Here is a 12,696-nt window from a genome sequence, read left to right as displayed (position 1 = left end):
TCTTTGTTATGCAACATGACTCTAGCCATCTCCTGAATAACCCTGTTCTTTCTTTCTACCACACTGTTCTACTGAGGAGTAATAGGAGCAGAGAATTCTTGAGATATACCTGATCTTGTGCAAAATGACTTCATATATGAGTTGTCGAATTCTTTACCATGGTCACTTATAATCCGATCAATCTTCAGGCTCTTTCCATTCTACAGTCTTGTGTACAAAACTTCAATGTGCTCAGGAGTATCTGACTTGGATCGTAAGAGAATGACTCAAGTGTACCTAGTAAAGTCGTCTACCACAACCATAATGTATCTCTTACCACCAAAAACTCGATTCTAGTTGGACCCATAAGATCTAAATGTAGAAACACTAATGACCTAGATGTAGCTGATGTCTGAGTGCCTGGATGCTTAGCTTTCGTCTGTTTCCTAAACTGACATAGTCCACACACCACATGACTCATTCTACTAAGCTTTGGTATCCCTAAGATTGATTCATGCTTCTTCAAGGCCGAGGGTACCACATAGCATGAAAATTTAAGACTGATCAATTTCATTATATGAATATCCCATCAAATTAGACATCCAAGACAAGTAAGTCATCTAATTTAGTTTGTTTTTTTTTTCCCCTTAAATTCCTAATGAAGATAATTTACAATGTGGATTGCAGTCAACTCAACGGGTAAAGTCTATGATGGTTGTATAAGAGATCTAGAGTCTAATCCCTGCCTAGATCAAAAACTAATTAGTGTCTTAGTCTGGTGATAAAATAATTATCATCAGGAGCGGACGCCATAAGTTAAAACTCTTTAAAAAAAAACAAAAAGATAATTTACGATGAGAACAGTCAACAGTTAATTTATTAAATTTTTTAAAAAAACATTTTATGAAAAAAAAGTAATTAATTTTTTTGATAGTTTTTATATTTTCCATAAAAATTTATATCAAAATTTTCTTAAAATTGTCTATTAACAAATATCCTAAAAATACCCATTAACCAAACTCATTTACAATTTTTTTTATCTGAAATTAAAATCATATTCTATCATAATTTAACCATTTACAATTTAACCATTAGTGTGTTGTACTTGTATACTTTACTAGAATAAATTAAGACTCTTTTATACCCTTCAAGACAAAATTTAACTACAAAATTAGCTGTAACTAAATTTTGTTCTCTTAAATTACAACTAATTTTGTAACTAAATTTTGTCTTCACCTTTACTATTTTTGTAACTAAATTTTGTAACTAAATTCTACTTTCACATATATCAAGGCACACCAATAGGATAGCGGATGGAGTACTCTTCTGACAGAATTATGCTTTCTTTAAAAAACGAATGTGGGACTTGTCATGACATATGATACCACAGATGACAGAACTAGAATATAAATATTATCTTGAATCACCAAGAAAAAGAGGAAAGGCATCATTTCAAAGATGCTAAAATGAACTATGGCATAATTATCAATGAGCTGAAAATTCGATAGAGACCTTTGTTCTTCTAGACTAAAACACGCTACAACACTGATAACCGGACTAGACAACCACCTCCTCGAATATTGATTATAATCATGTGTCGTGATTAAGGTGGTCGATACCGTACCGGTACCGGCCGTACCGGCCGGTACATACCGTACCGGCTGCATACCGGTATCGAAACATCAACGTTTCGTACCGGTTTAAATACCGGCCATTATCTTGTGCCTAATTTCTTCGTTTGTTTGTTTAGCAGAAATTATTTCTTTGTTTGGTTGTCTAGCAAAAACCAATTTTTTTTTTTTTTTAAAGGTGAAGATTTTATAAATGTGTGGATGTTATCTTGCGCCTAATTTCTTCGTTTGGTTGTTTAGCAAAATAGATCATCACGACCAAGGGAGTCAATACCGTACCGGAGGCTGTACCGGTTTGCCCAACGTACAATATATTTCGGATACCGGTCAATACCGGTGTACCGTTTCGGGTTTACCGTTATTTTTTATATTTATAAATATATATATATATATATATATATATATAATATATATATGTATGTGTGTGTGTATATATTATAATAAATATAAAAGCTTACCATAAAACATTTCCTCAATTCAGAACTAATTATTCATGATTTTATACTTTAGTATCAATTAAAAGAAAAAGAAAAAAACATAATATAAAAAATAGAAAGCTTAAAAGTTATCATTGCATACTAAGAAAATAAATAATACTAATAATTTAATACAAATAAGTTACCATTCTGCCCTAAAAAAATTTAAAAATTACAAAATTTAAAAAAAAAAAAAATTTCTGTACCGGCCGGTATTGCCCGAAATTGGCCGGTATGGCCGGTACGGCCGGTATTTAAACCGGTACGAAACGTTGATGTTTCGATACCGGTATGCAGCCGGTACGGTATNCGAGCTTCTTTCTCACTTTTATGAGAAACCTTTTGTTTAGGGTGGTAAGCTCAACACCCCAAGCATGGGCTTTTCTAAAGGCCTGCAATTCCTTAACATGGTGATGACCTTCACTCTCACACCATTGTCTTACTATAACTCCATCATTGAGCCTCATGCTCGTTTTCTGTTGTCTTTGATGGAGGATCTTTCGATTGACTTTTCTTCTTACTTTATCACTTCCATTCTGGATGTGTATTTGGATGCTGCTACTCATGATAAGCTCATCTTTCCTTCAACTATCATGCGGATCCTTCAGCATTTTCACATTCCCATTCCCATTCCCCTTTCTTCTCTTTTAACCATCATAGGTGCCATTAGCGCTGGTTTCGTTTGGCGGAGCGAGGCCCAGCTTTGACTAAAGCAGCCACATGTAGAGACGACCAATCCTAAAGCTCCACCATCTTCGACTCCATCTTCTTCCGCTCCTTCTTCCTCCACAGCTGGTGGTGTGACCCTCGAGGCCATCATAGAGTAGCTTCAGCGGATGCAGGTTGACTTTGGTGGTCATCTTGTTTATTTCACTGATGAGATGTGTTAGATGAACACCAGAGTAGGCCACATTACCTGCTGATTAGCTCACATGGTTGGTCTTGCTTCTTCTCCCTTTCCTTCTCTAGAGGCTTCTCATGATGATGAGGATGATGCTAGCTCTTCCAGTGATGACGAGATTATGACCTCTCCGTGACATGCCTTTTGTCATTCGTGACAAAAAATGGGGAGTAGTTTTGGGTTTTTTAGAGTAGTCTTGTACTTGGGGGGGGGGGGGGAGTTAGTATAGGGCATTTTTTTTTATAGGGGGAGTGTATATTGTTTTGAGGGATGTAATGAGGATTTTACATATTTCTTTTCTCTATTTACATTAGCCTCTTGAATACCAGTTTTGTGACCATTTTATTACGTACATTGTATTTTATTTTCATATATATGACGATGATGTATGTTTTTCTTCATTCACCTACCTCTACATGTATTGTTTCTTTTCTCTCTTTATGCACATGTTTCTTTATGTATGCAATCTTTATTTCTGTTTCACACTTGATGCCTTAATGAGTTTTATTTTAGTGTTTCAGAAAGACAGGTTATGAAAGTCTATCAGGCCATGAACCCTTTTCTTGCAAAGTTTTTTGAGAGTTTGTAGTAGGGATAGATTTATTTTGTAAAACAACAAGTGCTTATGAGTTTAGTGATTTAAGACTTCTCTCATGATTATTTGTTTTATTGTGATTTTGTCACGGATTGTCAAAGGGGGAGATTGTTAGGGACATATTTTATGTAATTGACTAATCTTTTGACAAAATGCACTTTACTTGTAATTGGGTAGATCTAGGATGAGTTTAAGTCTTCAAGAAACATATTGTTCAAGTCAAGTGTTAAAGCTATGAAGATCTGACCAAGAAACAAGTGAATAAGAGCTGTTCATTAAAGTTCGACAGAAGTTTCGACAAAATCCTTTCTATCGAGAATTATGAAATTAGACTTTTTAGATCTGATTACACGAATATTCCTATGTATTTGTGTAGGGTTTCTTTTCTCACAACCTTAGACATATATAAGGCTTATTTTAAAGGTCCTCACAGATGATGCAGATAGTGACCTAGTTCATTATTCTCTCTGAAGAAGTTGTTGCGTCTTTACGCCAAGGGTTTTGTGACCAAGGAGCTTCCTAATCTTCATTGTTGATGAACTGAAGAACTTTATAGCCAACAACATCTTAAGTTGCTAGCATTAGTCACGTACTAGGATTTGTGCATTATTGGTTAGTCACGTACTGGGATTCATGCATTGATCGAAGAGATTGCCACTACAATACAAGTCCAATTGGGTTTTGAGGTAAGGGTTGAACTCTAGATTGGTATTTCAGGATAGGCTAAAGGGTTTGGTAAGGTTCCTTATATTTAGGAGTGACGACCTTAAAATTACCCGGTGGGGTTTTGCCTCGGTGTTTTCCCCATTCGTAAACAAATCATCCATGTCAAATTTATTTTCTGTTGCATTTTGTATTATTGGTGATTTGTTTGTGCTACTACGTTTTGCATGTTAAATTGATCTTAATTAATTAACTTGGGTAATTAATTAATTTACACGGGGTCAATACATTTTTGCCCTATCAAGATCATGTTTTGATTTTTTTCTAACCAAAAAAAGATATTTTTACCTTATCCTTCATTTGCTTAGTGATTTAAAAAAAAAAAAGAAAAAAGAAAAAAAAAAACTAGAATTAAATTTCATTCAATGATAGACAAAGAGTCATGATACAGAGCTTCCAAGGCTAGTGGTAGAGAATCCTCCAACCAAATTACATCATCTAAAGTATCTTTTGCATAGTGGGCTAAGCTATGTGCAACCAAATTTGCACTCCTATTCACCCAGTGTACCTCTGCCCACCTTAAACCTAAAATAAGCACTTAGATGTCTTCAAATACATGGCCTAGCGAAGACAAATTGAACTGGTTTGAGTTTATTGCAGATATCACTTGTGCACAATCCCCTTCAATGACCAACTCAGTAAACCCAATATCGATAGCAAATTCTAATGCTCTTCTGCAAGCAAGAGCCTTTGCCTCCAGGCTATCCGCAACCCCTGGTCCTTTAGCTAACATTGCTCCTATAACTTCACCCTTTCCTTTGCATATAATCACTCCCATACCCGAGCATCCCAGGTCTGCGAAGATTACCGCATCAAAATTGAGTTTAAATTTTGAAACGGGTGGTGGTTGCCAGGTTTGCACCCTCTCTTCTGTGCTTGTCACAATCAGCTGCTCTTGTGCTTGATTCGATTCCTTTGGCTCCAAATAAACCATGCTTGCACTAAGAATAGTTCAAATTCCTCCTTGTTCAGGCGTAGCAAGAGTTTTTCAAAGAGATGGAGGACATCATGTTGTCCTACAACAAATTTCTACAATTTCATTACATTACCAGTCTAGATATCTTGTGCAACCCCACATTCCCACAGTGTGTGAAGTCCAGATTTCGGAGTAGATTTGCAAAGTGTACAGGTGTCATCAGTTGTAATTTTACACGTAAATAAATTTTCCTTAGAGGGTAATATATTTAGGTCTGCCCTCGATGCAAACACCCTTATTTTGTTTGGAATCCTAAGCTTCCATAATTTTTCCCACACCTTGTTACTTGGCGAACCCCAGGAGCTTTCAGCCCAATTTTTCTCCTCCTTTACAAGTTGTGCAGCAACATGATAGCCCGACTTTACTGTATAAATGCCCTTCTGTGTATGGAGCCATATTATTGAGTCTTTAATATGCCTGCGACTCAATGGTATTCTCAGAATTGCCTCTACAACTTCCTTTTGAAAATCCAGCAGCAGACATTCCCTATCCTAGCACTGTGTATTTGGATCAATGATATCAGATACCCTTCATTCTCATTGGTCCTCATTTAGGGGAAAAAGGACCTTGTTTGAAGGATAGTTTGGAATCCATTTATCCTGCAAAGGACTTATGGATGATCCATCACCCACCCTTCAACAACTTCCTTTTTTCAGAATAGGTTGGCCAGCCATTATGCTCTTTCATACATAAGAGCTGTGTGGAGAATCAGCAACTTCCAAAAATGACTAGCATGGGAAATACTGAGCTCTAAAGCATCGGTAGACAAGTGACTCCTAGGTTTGTAGAAGTCTCTACCCTTGCTTGGCTAACATAGCAATGTTGAAAGATTGCAAGTCACTAAACCCTATACCTCCCACCTTTTTGACTGAGTTAACGCACTCCAACTCTTCTAGTGAATTTTCCTCTCCTCCCCAATCTTTCCCCACCAAAATCTAGCACATAACGAATTGAGTTCATCACATAGTCTCATTGGCAAGAGGAAAACTTCCATTGTATAAATAGGAATTGATTGGGCCACTGCTTTAATTAAAACTTCCTTCCTAGCTTTAGATAGTAGCTTGCCTTTCCATTCTTGTAATTTTTTCCAAACCCTAGCTTTAAGATAAGAGAAGGTTTGGTTTTTTCCCCTGCCAATCAAAGTAGGCAAACCTAAATATTTTCAAACCGCTATTCTTATTGTCTTTGATGAGTTTTGGATTTTAGAGCTTGATTATTGGCTATAGAATATTAAAAACTTGATTTTTAAGGGGATGAGTAAATAAATTAATCCTAAAAAATATTTTAACATTAGAATTTCATTAAAATAATTGAATAGATGTATTCTACTAAAAAAAAATCAAGTAGAAACTTTATCTAGGTCATAGTAAGGAATTTTAGAAGGGGAAAAAAAATATGGAAAGGAAAATTTGGAAAAAAAAAAAAAAAAAATTGAATGTAAGGATCCTCAGAATCGCAAAGCCCACGCGCGGGCTTTCACAAGAAGATTGTAAAGCCTGCTTTGGGCCGAAATACAGCGTAAAAATTATTGTTATTAAAACGTTAATAATTTTAAAGGACAATTTCATAATAATACTTTTGAAATTATTATGTGAAAAGTTGAAGATGGTCTTGTTATCGTTCCGGTGATAGTGTTCATATTTCCTTAATTATTAATTAAAAAGAAAAAAGAAAAAGAAAAAAGACTTCATTTCAAACCAGTATGGTGTTTTGAAGGCTATCCTATGGCTGGCTCTTCGCCTCTTCTTAGTCTTCTATGGTTCTTTTATTGGCTAAAACCCATTAAATATGTATCAAGGGTTATCTGTTCTTCAAGCTTTGTGATTCGGGTCTTATGTGTGCTATAAAATCTGGCTTGAATACAGGATACAAAATAAAAGGAGACTTTTAATCAAGCAAAATAAACAATAATAATGATGAGGATGATCAAAGGAGGTTTTAGAAGTTAGCAAAGAGATTTCGATAATCACTTCATAAATATAAGTGTTTGTAAAGTGTTGGAGGTAAGGGCTAGAATTTATGTTTCTAAGAGTAAGTTTCAAGAATTAGGCATGGGCACCGTGCAAAAAAATTGAGAGCATACTATTATTTTTAACAATAGGTGACGAAAAATTATTTCGTCACCAAAAATACCCAAATCTTTATATTGGGTGATGAATTTAGAATTTCGTCACCCAAGGTAGGTCTTTGGTGATGCAAATATTTCGTCTCTCTACGTTAGCGTTTTTTTTTTGACCTATAGTGACGAAATAAATATTTCGTCACCAATTTGAACGTCTTTAGTGACAAAATAATGATTTTGTCACCCATTTAAACTATTTGGTGACGGAATCTTCTTTTCCCCACCTAATGCAAACATTCAGTGACATAATTGTTTATCCTTACTAGATTATGTCACCATAGCCTATTTTTATTGTAGTAGTCACACACATATACACTTAAGTTAGGTTAGAGTAGAATTTATATCTTGTATTAAAAAAAAAGTTAGCAAAGAGAGGAATTTTGAATTTAAGGGAGAAGTATGATGGCTCACTTGTTCAACCATGAGTAACGAGAGCATATCCAAAGGTGGAGTTTATGATTGGCGATCAAGGCTAAAGCCAAAGAGCCATCCCACATTCCATGTTTTCTATGTGGTCTTTGGAGTACTCACAGGTGTATATGGGGTTACATTAGTAATTTTATTTTTACATATGATAGAGTTTAGGATCATGAGTATGATTCAGAGGTGAAGTTCAATTCTATAGGTAATTTTTTTTGGGGGTTTGAAATCTCTCGAGTGGTTTTTTCCTTTGGATATATTCATACATTTTTACTTCATCACTAATTGTTTGTGTTATTTATTTTAATGCTTATTGCATTTTAAATTGGTAACTTGCATAATCTATGGTAATTAATCGAAAATAACTTGAATTACATTGGATGAATTAAGTAGTTGATTAATTCTGCTATAACATTAACCAAAAGATTTAAAGTATCTTTTAGATAAATCTCATGGGAGAGTGATGTAATTTACTCAAATTAATATTATATAAATTCATGTCCAAATCATCTCATATGGCGTTATCTGATAGTTGAGTCATACCAGGGGCGGCTCCATTTTATGGTTAGGTTGTTCAAATGAACACCCGACGGCTCCATTTTATGTAGAACAAAGTTTAGCTATAAAATTGGTGTATTGAATTGCATGTTTTTTACGCTTTTACTACACATGTAAAATTTTGTGTCAATAAGATATTGTGGGGCCTGTTGGTTAAAAAGATATAGTAATCCTCAGAAGTGGGCTCGGGACCCAACGGCCCAATCCGAGGACGCTTAGTTATCCGAGGATAGCCTAAAAAAAGTTTTATTATTATTAAATGGATAATATGGGAGAATGGAGTGGATATTGTATACAGCGGCACAACGTACGTCCGAGGACGCCAAAGTCCGAGGTGAATGTAACTTTCATTTTATTGAGGAGACTCCGTAAAGTTGTATCTGAACTGGAGATTGGGTATAGACCTAAGGGGGAGTCGGGGAAGGTAGCAAATATCTTCCAAGGCCATCACCTCCACATTTAAATGCTTTCCAGCTAACCCTCTGGCCGCATTAATGTGGAGGTGATACCTGAACAGTGACTAAGCAGCTTTATGGCCACTGAACAGAAAGTTCCGGTAGGTGCTAGATGGGACAGAAAGGAGCTCACACGATAAGAACTACACGTGTACAATGGAAACGGAGGGGAGAACGGAGTATATAAGATAGAAACGAATGAAATTGGAAGAAGGCTTTTTAAAAGGGAAAAAAGAGAAAAGAAAAGAGAGACGGACTGAGAGAAAGCCGAGGAGAGTTTTTCTCAAGTAATGAACCTAAAGTATCCCTTGTTACTGGATGAGTATAACCTTACCTATCATACAGCACTAGTTCTTGGACCCATGCTCTAAAAATTCATTGTTTGGGCTTGTTGGGCTAAAAACCCATTCATACTCAGGGTCAAATCCAAATTGAGTCCCTACAATTGGCGCCGTCTGTGGGAAGAACTTGATTTGTTGATAAGGAAGGGCAGGTGTGATACTCACGATGGAAGAGGGAGTACCGCAACAACCATTGACGGCCCCGCAACAGGCAGATGCTAATCAGCACCAGGCAGAGTCTAGGGGCTCTCAGCACAGTAATCCGTTGGTAGACCACGAACACGGGGAGGATCATGAGGGGAGTACCCGAACAACCCATATAGATAGAAGCCGCTCTCGGGGGAAAGGCCATGCTTCCCCTGTAAAGAGCGGAGGAAATTTGCAGCGTGAGATTAACAAGTTGAAGAGGGAATTGCGATATGAGTGACGAAGGCGTAAGGCTCATAACTCTAAGCACTCCTCTGAGGAGTCGGATGACACCAGTTACAGGCAGAGGTCGAGAACTCCACCCAGCGAATCTTTTTCGTGTGAGGAGGAGTACCACCGTGGGCGAAGAAATAAGAGCCCGACTCGCCAGGGTCAGGGGAATGATGCCTTGAACAAGGCTTTGAATCAAGTCTCTAAGTCGCCTTTCACGCGACATATTGAAGACGCTAGTCTTCCTCGGCGATTCCACCAGCCTGTGTTCACCATTTATAATGGTCGAACAGACCCAGTGGAACATGTTAGCCACTACAGTCAGAGAATGGCTATTCATGCCAGGGATGAAGCCTTAATGTTCAAGGTTTTCCCGTCTAGCCTGGGCCCAGTGGCGATGAGATGGTTTAATGGCTTGAGAACTAATACTATTGACTCTTTTGAGAAGCTCACCCAGGCCTTTGGTGCTCGTTTTATTACATGTAGAAGGGTTGTTCAACCCTTGGGGTCGCTACTATCCATGTCTATGCGAGAAGGGGAAACCCTAAAGCCTACTCAGACAGATACTGGGAAATGTTCAACGATGTGGATGGGGCTCACGATGACGTGGCTATGAACACTTTTAAGGAAGGTCTTCGAATTGAACACGGTTTGAGGAAGTCTCTGACTGGCAAGCCTGTTACTAGTGTGCGTCAGCTTATGGATCAGATAGAAAAATATAGAAGAGTAGAGGAAGATCAGATGCAAGGCAGAGGAAAGTCTAAAGCAGTAACTCAAGAGAGGAGGGATTTCAGGCCGGACCGGTATAACAACAACCGACCTCGGAGGGACTTTGGGGGGCAGTCGTGGCCTGCCAACTCCCAGGCGGTTAGCGCGGTATTCCGAGAACCAGTGCAGCGAGTTCTGGAGAAGATAAAGAACGAGCCGTTCTTTAGGTGGCCCAATAAGATGGCGGGGGATCCTGCGATGCGTAATCAGAATCTTTACTGCCAGTACCATCAAGACCACAGACATATCACCGAAGATTGTAACAATCTGTGGGATCACTTAGAGCAGTTGGTGCAAGAAGGAAAGTTGACCCAATTTCTGCATCATTCCGGCGGCCGAGGAGGCCACGTAGGCTCGGCGTTTCAGGGGGATGCTTCAAGGGGACCTCCTTTGGGCACGATAAACGTTATATTCGCTGCCCCGGGGAGAACCGGATCTTGCCCTTCCAGGGTAATGTTTGTGTCTCAGTGCTCGGAGAAGGACTCCAGCTCGAGGCCGAAGAGAGCCAGACCGGGCACCTCGTTGGTGTTAGGCTTCTCAGAAGAGGACAAGAGAGGAACCATACAACCGCATGATGATGCTTTGGTGGTTACGATTAGGATCGGAGGGTATGACGTTAAGAGAGTGATGGTTGATGATGGAAGTGCCGCCGAGGTAATGTACCCTGATTTATTCAGGGGGCTGAATTTGAAACCTGAAGACCTGACAACATATAGTTCCCCGTTGGTGGGCTTCGAAGGTAAATCGTTCACCCCGTTGGAAATGGTTAGATTACCTGTGCAGACTGGTTCAGATATGGTGGAGGTAGATTTTATTGTAGTGGATGCCTTTTCTCCGTATACGTCTATTTTGGGAAGACCATGGTTGCATGCTTTGGGGGCTGTTTCTTCCACTCTTCATCAGAAAGTGAAGTTTCCCTCAGGGGGCGAGGTTTCAGAGATTTTGGGAAACCAGAACATGGCTAGGCAGTGTATGATAATTGCCATTCAACATCGGCCAGAGATAAGCACATCGGCTGTAACCGAGGGTGATTTATAGCAATCAAGGGTTTAGGGAGCCCAATTCGGCGCGTCCCCAGAGGAAATGAGGTGTGAAAATTCGGAAAGGGTGAACGTTGATGATGATCTAGAGAAGTATTTTCAGGTCGGGGCTCAGTTGCCTTTGTTGGAGAAAGAACAGTTGGTCGAGGTTCTTAGAAGAAACGTTGATGTGTTTGCATGGAGTGCCTATGAAGCCCCGGGAGTGGATCCGGAGTTCATCTGTCATCATCTGAATGTCAACCCCTCTTGTATTCCAAAGAAACAACCACCTCGGTGTCCGTCCAAGGTACACGTCGAGGCTATTAAAGATGAGGTGACCAAGTTAAAGCAGGCTGGGGCAATCAAAGAGGTATTTTATCCTCAGTGGTTGGCCAATACAGTCGTAGTGAAAAAGAAAAATGGAAAGTGGCGTGTGTGTGTTGATTTTACGGACCTTAACAGAGCGTGCCCAAAGGACCCTTTTCCTATGCCCCGTATAGATCAGTTGGTGGATGCTACAGTGGGCCATCCTCGGATGAGTTTCTTGGATGCCTTTCAAGGCTACCATCAGATCCCACTCGCATTGGACGACCAGGAGAAAATCACTTTTCTCACTCCCACTGGAAATTACCACTATAAGGTAATGCCCTTTGGTTTGAAGAACACGGGGTCTACCTACCAAAGAATGATGATGAAAATGTTTGAGCAGCAGTTGGGCAGAGACATTGAGATTTATATTGATGATATGGTCGTAAAGAGTAAGGTAGTGGCAGAGCACGTGACGGACCTCAACCACACTTTTGGGATTTTAAGGAGGCATAAATTGCGGCTGAACGCATCCAAATGCTCATTTGGGGTAAGTTCAGGTAAGTTCCTTGGTTACATGGTGACCCATAGGGGAATTGAAGTTAACCCTGACCAGATTAGAGCCATCGCTAACTTGCAACCACCTCGGAATCCCAAGGAGGTCCAGAGACTGACTGGGATGACCGCCGCATTGAATAGATTCATATCCAGATCGGCGGATAGGTGCAGGCCTTTTTTCTTACTGCTCCACAAGTGGAAAGGATATGAATGGACTGAGGAGTGTGACTTAGCATTTCAGCAGCTGAAGGAGTATCTATCTCGGCCACCCATCATGTCTAGCCCCAAGGTAGACGAAGTTCTTTTTTCCTACCTAGCGATCACCACTTATGCGATTAGTTTTGTTCTGATACGAGTGGACAATGGAGTACAGCGGCCGGTCTATTATGTGAGTAAGTCTCTTCACGAGGCTGAAATACGCTACCTGCCATTGGAAAAGGCCATTTTAGCA

The 12,696-nt window shown here is 39.2% G+C and overlaps 2 protein-coding genes across 2 annotated transcripts; one reads left to right on the top strand and one right to left on the bottom strand.

The window, feature by feature from the left end:
• Nucleotides 1–4,843: 4,843 nt before the first annotated feature.
• LOC136067299 (uncharacterized) lies at nucleotides 4,844–5,239 on the bottom strand. Its single transcript, XM_065772938.1, has one exon. The coding sequence runs from the start codon at nucleotides 5,237–5,239 to the stop codon at nucleotides 4,844–4,846; it is 396 nt and encodes a 131-aa protein (XP_065629010.1).
• Nucleotides 5,240–10,167: 4,928 nt separating this feature from the next.
• LOC136067298 (uncharacterized) lies at nucleotides 10,168–11,400 on the top strand. The gene has a single exon (XM_065772937.1). It carries the CDS (start codon nucleotides 10,168–10,170, stop codon nucleotides 11,398–11,400), a length of 1,233 nt encoding a protein of 410 aa, XP_065629009.1.
• The last annotated feature ends 1,296 nt before the right edge of the window (nucleotides 11,401–12,696 follow it).

The sequence above is a fragment of the Quercus suber genome, unplaced genomic scaffold (genome assembly GCF_002906115.3).
Source record: "Quercus suber isolate HL8 unplaced genomic scaffold, Cork oak 2.0 scaffold_66, whole genome shotgun sequence".
Lineage (NCBI taxonomy): Eukaryota > Viridiplantae > Streptophyta > Magnoliopsida > Fagales > Fagaceae > Quercus > Quercus suber.
This window is presented reverse-complemented; position numbering and strand designations above follow the sequence as displayed.

Coding starts and splice junctions, on each gene's coding strand:
- LOC136067299 (XM_065772938.1), bottom strand. CDS start 5,239: ATGGTTTATTTGGAGCCAAAGGAATCGAATCAAGCACAAGAGCAGCTG.
- LOC136067298 (XM_065772937.1), top strand. CDS start 10,168: ATGTTCAACGATGTGGATGGGGCTCACGATGACGTGGCTATGAACACT.